This window comes from Myotis daubentonii, chromosome 6 (genome assembly GCF_963259705.1).
Source record: "Myotis daubentonii chromosome 6, mMyoDau2.1, whole genome shotgun sequence".
In the NCBI taxonomy this organism is placed as follows: Eukaryota; Metazoa; Chordata; class Mammalia; order Chiroptera; family Vespertilionidae; genus Myotis; species Myotis daubentonii.
The window spans coordinates 94,439,276-94,449,318 of record NC_081845.1 but is presented as its reverse complement, the minus strand read 5'-3'; the positions used below and the strand labels follow the sequence as shown (position 1 = coordinate 94,449,318).

At 62.7% G+C, this 10,043-nt stretch overlaps 1 protein-coding gene across 3 annotated transcripts in view; it reads right to left on the bottom strand.

Annotated features, from left to right (window-relative positions):
- Positions 1-1,012: 1,012 nt before the first annotated feature.
- GRM4 (glutamate metabotropic receptor 4) overlaps positions 1,013-10,043 on the bottom strand; it is a 104,849-nt gene continuing 95,818 nt past the window's right edge. For 2 of the 3 annotated variants that reach the window (XM_059701930.1, XM_059701932.1), the window contains 2 exons: positions 7,640-7,886; positions 1,013-1,941 (listed from right to left, as the gene is read on the bottom strand). In XM_059701930.1, the coding sequence (XP_059557913.1) occupies positions 1,892-1,941; positions 7,640-7,886 (297 nt within the window). In that variant the 3' untranslated portion in view covers positions 1,013-1,891. The remainder of the gene's footprint in view (positions 1,942-7,639; positions 7,887-10,043) is intronic. The other variant, XM_059701931.1, reaches the window with a different exon arrangement.

Sequence of the window (10,043 nt, the reverse complement as noted above, 5' to 3'; positions counted from 1 at the left end):
CCTCAGCTTAGGAGGTGGCTGGTGGGGAGTCAGCACAGGCAGCCGGGCTCCAGCTGCTGCCTGTGGCCTCACTGTGCCGCTGGCTCTATGATTCAGCCCCAGCAGGGCCGGCCCTGGGCCACACCCTGCCCCCTAGCTCCCCACCTGCCAGGGAAGCCAGGCTGTGAGCACCCACTTGGGCCTAAACACGTGGTCGGCAAACCGCGGCTCGCGAGCCACATGCAGCTCTTTGGCCCCTTCAGTGTGGCTCTTCCACAAAATACCACGTGCGGGCGCACACGTACAGTGCAATTGAAACTTCGTGGCCCATGCGCAGAAGTCGGTATTTTGTGGAAGAGCCGATATTTTGTGGAAGAGCCACACTCAAGGGGCCAAAAAGCCGCATGTGGCTCGCGAGCCGTGGTTTGCCAAGCCACAGTTTGCCAACCACTGGCCTAAACAGTCAGAGAAATAAGCATGGAGGTGGCAGGAGCACAACACACGTGCAGCGAGAACAGACACATACGTGCACACCTGTGCCGCCCACCTGGCCACGCACCCATCATCTAGCACCTGTGCCCTGAAGACAGGACAAGCAGGAGGGGGACTGTGGCTGCTGGAAGTCCTGGAAGCCAAATGCTCAAGGGGAGAGCTGCCTGGGGCGGAGGGGAGGCTGGGTTATGGGCTGGGGCTGGGGTCCCAGGGCGCAGGATGTGAGCCAGAGAGGAAGGAAGGGCAGAAATGGTACCTGCCTTGGGGGCTGCAGGGCAGTGGACAGGAACAGAGCTCCCCCCTACCAGCAGGGCTGACTTCTGGAATCTTCCACAATGTCCCGGCCCCTCCCTGCCCAAGGCCTCCCCACACCCCAACTCAATGCAGCCCAGGGAGCAAGCCCCCCACCCCCCTAACCCCCCCCCCCCGGCCCGAGCCTAGTCACATCACCCAGTTCCTCCTTCCCGCTGCCTCCGGCCCTGCGGCTGAGGGCGGAGCCTGGGGCCCCACTGCCGGACCTTCAGTGGACGTGGAGCCAGGGTGCAAAACCATGTGTTTATTTTTATTAGAAATGTTCTTGGTATAAAAAACAATCATGCGCTACACATGTCATCAATAACCACCACCAAACACTCAGGCACTGAACTCCGTGTCATCGGCAGGAGGGGCAGGCGGGCAGGCGGGCAGGCCGCGCAGCGGGCGCGGGGGCAGGCGGGCAGGCTGCGGCCACGGGACACACAGAGGCCACCAGGAGACGCAGCACTTTGCAACAGACTCAGGATTTGTTTTTGTTTGGCTTTTTTGTGTTTTGATTTTTTTTCCCTTTTTTCTCTTTTGTGACATGGAAGATTTAGTGACTTGGGAGAAGGTGGCAGGGAGGGAGAGCAGAGGCTGGTCATAAATGAAGGTGGGAGGACAGGCAAGAAAAATGCACGAGAGGGGAGGCCCGGGAGGAGCACAGAGAAAAACCGGAGAGACTTGGAGACGAGCTCATGAGCGAGAGACGCAGAGGCAGGAGGAAGATGCAGGGAAGCAGAGCAACGGATGGAGACGGACAGCAGAGATAAGAGAAAATAAAGAGAGGATGGAGACAGACGGAGAAGGTCGCCCCTGGGACAGGCAGAGACAGAGGGACCGGCACCGGGGCCCCTGTGATTGGGGGCTAGGAGGGCCCTGGTCCAAGACAGGCTCCTGGAGTGGCAGAAGCTGCCCAGCCCCCGGCCCTCCTCCTGGCGCCCACCCGGCTTGCCCAGGCTACCCAGCAGGGACCGCTGGGGCTCTGCTGTCCTCAGCACCAAGCCACATCCGCGGGTGTCCACGGGCAGGCAGGACATCAGCTGGGCCCCGGAGTGGCCCTGGCTCGACGCACCATCACGAGGGTCTCGGGTCCTCCTCCTCCGGTTCGGCTCTGGCAGCCTCGCTAGAGTGCGTGGTTGGTGTAGGTGACATAGGTCTGTTTGGTGGCCAGCACTGGAAGGAGAGACCGGGGTACGCAGGAGGCAGAGGCTAGCTTCTTCACACCGCCCGCCCTGCCGGCACTGCCCTGCCAGGGCCTCGAGTCCAGACCCCAGCGCAGAGCAGTCCACCTTCCCCGGCCTGGGCACCAACTCCCTGCCCTGGGCCGCCTGCAGCTCCTCCTCCCTCCTTCACGCCTTGGCTTGGGCTGGGCTTCCTGCTGGGAGTGCCCGCCCTCTCACCTGTTGCTCTAGGTGTGACCCCTTTGGGCGCTCCCTCCCAACACCCCCCCACCCCCGTGAGGATCTCCCCGGGAGCCCTTGCCACCTCCGGACTCCACCACACTTTAAAAGAATCACTTTTGCCCTAACCGGTTTGGCTCAGTGGATAGAGCGTCGGCCTGCGGACTGAAAGGTCCCAGGTTCGATTCCGGTCAGGGGCATGTACCTTGGTTGTGGGCACATCCCCAGTAGGAGGTGTGCAGGAGGCAGCTGATCGATATTTCTCTCTCATCAATGTTTCTAACTCTCTATCCCTCTCCCTTCCTCTCTAAAAAAGCAATTAAATATATTTAAAAAATAAAAGAAAAGAATCACTTTTATCTGTGATATAATTGTATATTTTTAAAGCCCCGTTGACCCTTAACACGTGTCTGAACTTCGAGGGCCCACTAATATTCAGCCGGTTTTCTTGCTTTCGTCTTGTTTTGCTTTGAGTAAATGCCCGGTGTTCCGATCCGGGCTGGGAGTGTGCGCATGCGGGTAACCTGCTGTGCGCCTGGCCCTCAGCAGGGTATGTGGGGGCGGAGCACCTGCGGGGCCGGTGCCCACGGAGGTCCTGGACCAAGCCCCCGAGGATGCCCAGGGGCAACTTAAGTTTTGGGGGGTCAAAGTTATAGGTATATTTTTCAACTGCACGGGCGTTGGCACCCCAAAGCCCCTGCTATCCAAACATCAACCACATCATCAAGGGAAGCTTTCAGAAGCCCCACGCACATTCTGGAAGAGCCCAGGCCCAGAATATACGGGGGCTGGCAGCCGACGGGACGCGAGTGGAGCAGGGACAGAGGAATAAATAATGCAGCCAGAGCGGGCCCTGGCTGAGCTAGGCACTGAGGCATCTGACTGGCTCGGCCTCTCCCCACGTTCGAGGGAAGGGGAAGTTCTTAGGTCCCCTCGCCCTCCATGTAGCCACCCTCCCCGTTTCTGGGTGCCCCTGTCTCGCCTCAGCCTTGGCCTCCCTTATCTGCACCCATCACTCTGGCCCTTGCTCGCCCACCCCTGAGCCCCAGAGGGGGCCCCATATCTGGGTAGCTCCCATTTCCTGGCCACAGCCTTCACAGGCGACATCAGCTGTCTCGGCAGCGTGAGCGCTCCCCCAGGGCTGGCCTCACAGCAGCCAGTGAGGAGCTGAGGCCCGAGGGGTGGTCTGGCCAGGTCCTTGGTTTTGTCCTGTCCTGCCAGCGTTCAGGGTCTCCCTCCGTCGCCTGGGGACACCCAGAGGACAGCAATCAAGGGCAGAACTGCCGCCTGGGGAGGAGGCTGCGCGGGAGAAAATGACGGTATCGCTTGTCATAAAGCTGCCCTGACCCCCAGCAGGCCCCTGTCATCAGGAAAGGAGGCACCCCAGCAGGTGCAGCCATGCGTCTGGCCTGGAGAAGAGGACACGGAGGGCAGCGGTGTGGTGAGCTGCACAGTCCCCTCGATCCTTTTTCCCATTTTTGTGGGACTCCCAATGCCAAAGTCAAGGACTACATTGCCAGCCTCCCTTGCAGCAAAGCGTGGCCCTGCATGACGACATTCCTGCTGACAGGTGAGCGGAAGGGCTGTGTGCACCTTCCACGTCATTTGATTAAAATCGGTTGTTTCCCCCGGACCTCCTCTCTTTTGCCTTCCATGGGCGGAACCGACAGGAAAAGCCACCAGCCTCAGCCATGAGGACAAGGACAGCCCTCCCAGAGCTGATGGAGCAACAAGATGGAAGGAACCTGGGTCCCCGCTCCTGCCGCCACCAGGTACTATTATATGAGACAGAAACAAACATTGTCTGACTGAGCTGTTCGGGGGCCTTTTTGTCACAGCAGTGTAACTGGAAGCCGCTGATACAGGCAGGATCGCCGAGCCCCACTCTCAGGGGTCCACTGAGTGTGGGAAGAACCGGTGTTGGGGCGGGGTGAGCAGAGGGGCTCACCGGGACCAGTGGGGGGCCCGAGGATCGGCTGGAGGAGGAACTTTCTCCTGGCCAGAGCTGAGTGGAGTGGGTGCCCTTCGGTGGTGGTTGGGCTCCCTGTCAGCAGAAATGTGAGAGCAGAAGATGAACGATCGCTAGGCTGAGCCCCAGGGCGTTTCAAGTTTTAGGTGCCACCCAGACAGGTGCTAAAGGAAGGAAACGGTGCCCATGGCACCCAGGAAGAGGATAAGAACACGGCACAGCACCTTCTAGGTTACAAAGAATCCCCACCTTCCCCTGTGAAACGTCCACCCCGCTCCAGGGTGCTGGGTGGCCGAGAGGGAGGGAGGGCCACGGGATGAGTCCGTTTCAATGGAGCCCAATCCAGGGGGGGCCTGGGTGGGTGCCCCTGGGGAAGGGAGCTGAGGGACTAGAGGCTGGAGCCCCGACATGGCCGCACTGCTGAGAGGGAGGTGGTGGGGGGACTAGCAGATCAGCACTCCCGAGACAGCCTCCAGCTCCTCTGGGACCCCAGCTGCTCCTTTCCTGACCTGCTAGGCCTCAGTTTCCCCACCTGTAACACAGAGCGGAGGCCGTGTTTGCCTAGGCTCCTTTTCCTGAGGGGAACCCCCACCCCCCCATCTCCACCCCACCCTGTCCCTCACCAGCAGAAAAGAGCCGCAGCCAGCTCTGATCAGCCCTGCAGGCCAGCTGGTGAGAACCGGCTCCCCAGGGCTCCGTCACCCTCGGGGTGAACTGAGAAAATTGTTTCCGAAACTGCAGGCTGCCAGCAGCTCCCGCTCCCAGGGGAGGAGAACCCAGCAGCAGCAGCAGCACCATCTCCACCGGCTGCAGGGAAACGGGAGCCTGAGGCAGTTGACGGCCGAGGGGGGTGCAGGAGGGGCGGTGAAAGTGGCCGGGAGCTGAGGGACAGGCAGGCCCCTGTTGTCCCTCTAAGATCAGAGCTGTCTCTAGCAGAAAAGCCAGCCCATGGCTTCCAGAACCTGGAAGTGCATTCAGCCCTCAGCTACAAGCCAGGGACCCAAGTCCTTCAGCGGAGCCTCAGTTCCACCATCAGGAAAATGGGAGCAATGATCTGCCCGGGAGGGTCCCCCAGGAGCTAACTGTGAGGAACAAAAGGAAGAGTCTGGCCAGGACTCGGGAGTCTTGGGGGCCAATCCTACCCTGACCAGTACCGGGACCTCAGCACCTGCCATGTGGCCCTTCCCACACACCGAGCCTCTGGGAGCCTCGATTCCCTCGCCTGTGAAATGGGATGACACCCTTAGTGGCTCAGCCGCAGGGTGGATAGAAATACTCTGAAACCTTGCAATATGATGGGCTAAGGGGCAGGGCTGAAATCACTACAGCAATGGGGGGGGGACCCCAGGCCATCCTCGGAATCGGGGAAGGGACGAGGGTGTGGGCAGAGGCCCCGAGCCCATCCAGCCCTTGCTGGTGACAGACCGCTGGTGGCTGCTGGTCTACAGGCTCCGCCGCCTCTGATAACAGTTAGCTGGGCAGTGGCGGCCGGAGCTGACAGCCCCATTGCCACCCCCATGTCTCCGCACCCAATCGGCCTGCAATCAGCCCTGAATTATTTATTCTATTGTTTGTTTAAAGATACGTGGCCTGCCAGCGACAGCGTGAAAAATGTCCCTGCTCCACAGGAGTGACACCTCCCCACTCCTGCTCACACGCCTGTCGGGCTGTCCCCGGAATTAATCACCCGCTCCTGCCCGGCCTGCATGGCCCCCGTTGTCACCGAGCTGAGAGACAGGGGGGCGAGGGGGGCCTCTGGCCTCACTGCGGGGTGGGGTGAGTGGGCAGCTCTCATCCTTCCCTTGCAGGGAGCAGGGAGCTGGAAGCAAGGTCTTCCCTTGCCCACCCTCCTTGTTGGGGGGAAGGGGGGGTGACTGTCCCCGCGCCCAGGTGACCAGCTGAGCAGAGGCAGAGGTGTGATCAGCTCTCCGTGAAGCCTGCCTGCCCTCTGTGCCCCTAGGATGTCACACACCATGAGTGCCACCCTCCGGGCGGGCTGAGCCCCACTCTCCCAGGAGCCCTGGAGCAGAGCAGGGCATGGCAGAGCTGGGATCAAACCTCCAGCCCTAACCAGGCCTCACAGGACGGCTGTGAAATTCACAAGTGAAAAATCCTGCGTGGATGTGGGGAGGGATGCGGGCCGGTGCTGAGAACGGAGGGACGACGCTCCACCCGGAGCCCCAGGCAGGGCCTGTGAGAAGCGCTGCCCCAGCCCAGACACACGGGAGGGGAATCTGTTTCCCCTGAGCTGCCTGCGTCCCTGCTGCTGCCCTCAACGCTGCCCCTCTGGCCCCCCCGAGTGCCAGAGGAGGACAGAGTGCTCACTCCCGGTCCCACCAGGACCTGATGTCCCCCAAGACTTCAAGGGAGTGGGAGGCGGGAGGAGCGGCCACTTCACAGGGCGTCCAGGGAGGGGCCAAGGTCTGCGGTGGCGGGGTGACCACAGTGACCCCTCGACCTTCCGACCCTAAGCAAGGCCCATGGAGGCCCCGCCCCACAGTTGAGGCTGTCCCAGGAGACAGCGGGCAGCGGGGATAGTGGGAGGTCAGGGCCGGCCGCCACCTGCTGGCTTGTGACCTGGGTCGTCCCTCTCTCCTCCTCTGTATTACACAAACGGCAAAAATATCTGTCTTTCAAGATGGCTGTGGGGATGAACACTGGTACCTGATAGGTGTGGCACACAGGGTTCCGGAGATGGTCACCGCTGTTACTGGCCCCTGGGGCCTAGCCTGTCCCTCTGATACCCTGCCCCCTGGCCTTCTCCCTCCTCGTCTCCTCACACAGGGCTGGCTGCAGGGACCAGGGCAGCTGGCAAAGAGGGTGCCCTGCTCCCTCCCACACGCATGCCTTACCAGCCTGAAGGACCTGTCCCACCCGCCGGCCCTTGGGCCTGTCCCCAGACGCTACGTTCTCTGCCTCCTTCCCTCCCCTGAGCCCTCAAAGGACCCTCTGCAGCTGAGGTGCCTGCACAACCCCCAGGGCACCTGCTCCCTGAGAGCGTTGGCCTCTGGAGGCCCCTGCCCCACCCACACCCCACTTACCCACCCATCAGGGCCCATGTCCCGAGCCCCCATCTCTAGGGCCCTGCTAGGAGGTGGCGGGGCTGGTGCCAGGGCCATGGCCCCCCGGTTCCCAAAGGGCCAGGGATCAGGGGTCATCTATACCACCTGACTCCCGAGGGACTGCTGGTCACAGGGCAGAGAAATCGGGGCCTCACAGTGCGTGAATCAGGCCCCCAATGGCCTCCCTCCGGGTGGGGGGGGTGGGGCAGAGATCCCTGGAAGGGCAAGGACAGGGTGGGCATGGGCTGGGGCCTGGGGGTCCTCCCGGCTCCCAGGACTGGCAGGCAGGGCAGAGGGTACTAACCTGCAGCCTGGGGTTCTCCCGGACCCCTACATGACCTGGCTGGGGGAGGGGGGGGGGGTTAGGGGGCTGGCCCTCCCCAGGAAGGGGGCGGGGCCTGGGCAGGTCCAGAGGGAGAAGGGCGGGGCCAGGCACTCACCGGGGGCCTCGAGGTTCTCGCAGAGTTCAGACTTGGCCTCCCCGTTGGGCCGGAAGCTGCCCTTCTGCGTGAACTTGTTGGACATGGTGGCGGCGGTGACCACGGCTTTGAGGCTGCGCTTGCGCTTGGGCACGTTCTGCTCCGGGTGGAAGAGGATGATGTAGACCTTGGGCATGTAGAGCATCCCCAGGGACACCGAGGCGCTCAGGCTCACCGACACCGTCAGCGTGGTCGTCTGGATGTACAGCTGGGGCGGGCGGGGAGGCGTCAGCGCGGCTCGCCCCGACCTCGCGCCTGACCCCCGCCCTCCCCAGGGGCAGACGCAGCGGGGACAGGCTGGATCGGCGGGAGCATGGAGGAGAGCCGGACTTCAGACCAGAAGCCCTGGATTCAAGTCCTGACCACGTCCGTCCTCCTGCCTCGTGTCCTCACGTGTAATGCAGGCCTGGTGATTACAGTCCTGCACCCACCTGGCAGGGCTGTGAGGAGGACAGACGGGGCCATGGTAACAGCATGCAGGACAATGCCCAGCAGGGAGCTCGGGGAAGTGTACCCACTGTTATGCGCTGTTTGGAGGGGCCGCCCTGAGGAGGGGCCGCCCGCCGTTGGGACCACAGCTGACCCTCCTCAGGAGGGTGCCCAGCCCCTCAGCCAGGCCCCCCATCCAGCGGCTGCCCCCACGGGCCACCCTGTGCAGAGCAGCCACGGGCACGGAGCCGCAGCGCCAGCGCGACGCGCAGGGCAGCACAGTCGAAGCTCATTTCACGCTCGCTCACCAAGCACTAACAGTGACAGATGTTTGGCGAAATGAAAGCCCATTAATTTGGGTGCCGGGTAGTCCATTCTTCACTAGTGGGGCCTTCCAGGCAGGCCTGACGACTCCCACCGCCCCCAGCGGGGATCCCCTCCCAGCCTGCTCCCTCCGGGCCCCCCAGGCCCAGCCGCCCCTCTGACCGCCCGCGTTCAGGGGAGGCCCCGGCTGTGGCCCGCATGTCTGGCCTGGGAGTCCTGCTCCCTAAATCTGCTGTTTCTGGGCCCCTCCCTCACCTGGGGCCTGGCTGACATGCCAGCTCTTCCAGGAACCTTTCCCTGGCCCCAGCTCTACCCAATCCCCTGACACCCTTCATTCCTTGTACCTAACCCAGCAGTGGACATCACGGGTCTGGGTTTGCTTCCTGAGGTCCCCAGAGCCCTGGCCTCATCCGGAAGTCCTGGGGGCGCATCTTTCTGCTCTCATGTCCTCGCCATCTCCTGCCCAGCTCCATAAACACCTCGAGCCCTGAATCTAAAGGCCTTCCTTCCAGCCCTTCCCCCAGAGGAGAGAGCTGAGTGACCCTGGGAAGCCTCATCCCGCTCCGGCCCTCAGTGTTCTCATCAGTGCAATGGGGTGAAAGCGCCTGCCTTACCCAGACCACGAGGCTCCTCCCCAAGCGCAGCTGTGAAGCCGCATGAAACCTGCAGCACGTGGACGGAGGCTGCCCCATGGCCCACTGATCCCCGGGAGCACACACCCTGCAGACAGCCCGCCCTTCCCGTCCTCACATGCAACCCACACTCTCAGCCGGGCAGGCAGCTGTCTCCCAGCGTGGGGGCGGGGAGGTCGTGACAGGCCAGTGGGCGGGGCCTTGTGGCCGGGGAGGAAGGGGGACAGGCTCCAGAGACTCACAGGAGCTCCTTGGAGGAACAGCGGAGCCCGGGAGTCAAGAACAGGCCTGTCTTCCCCACTGGACTGGGGGTGCCCTGGGGATGGGGTGCCCTGGGGACGGGGCGTGTCTCTCTCATTACATGGGGGTTCCCTGAGGGAGGGGCTGTCTCTCCTTTCACACTGGGGGTTCTTGGGGACAGGAATGGGTTCTAGGTCAGACACCCATCTTAGGCCCTTTGCCCCCACCTTGTTATGGGGGTACAGTGGGCCCACATGGAGTTGGTGGCCAGGGTAGAGGCCCCCTCTCTGGGCAGAGTGAGCCCTGCAGTGGACAGACCTGTGGTGGGGCCAGCGGTCTAGGCCCCAGATCCCAACCTGCCCTGCCCAGTGTGGCTGCTGAGCCCCCTAACACGAGCGGAGTCGGCAGCATGGCAGGTGGCCTGGGCAGCCACACCGGCGCCGGTGCTTGGCTTAATGCCTGCGGCCCCCGTCTTGAATCCTAATAAGTTTTGAGAGAGGACCCCTCGTTCTCATTTTGCTCTGGGCCCTGCACACTGGAGCCAGCCCTGAGCTCAGTGCGGGCTTCCCAGCCCCGGAGCCTTTCTGCAAACAAAATACAAGGAGGGGTGTAAAGCGAGGAAAGCGACGCCCGTCTGCCGGCCCGGCCCTCCCAGCCTGGGCCCTGGGGGCTCCTCTCGCCATCCCAGGCTGGGTGGCTGCTGTGTGCACAGCACAAGTGGGGCCGGGCACCCCCAGGCC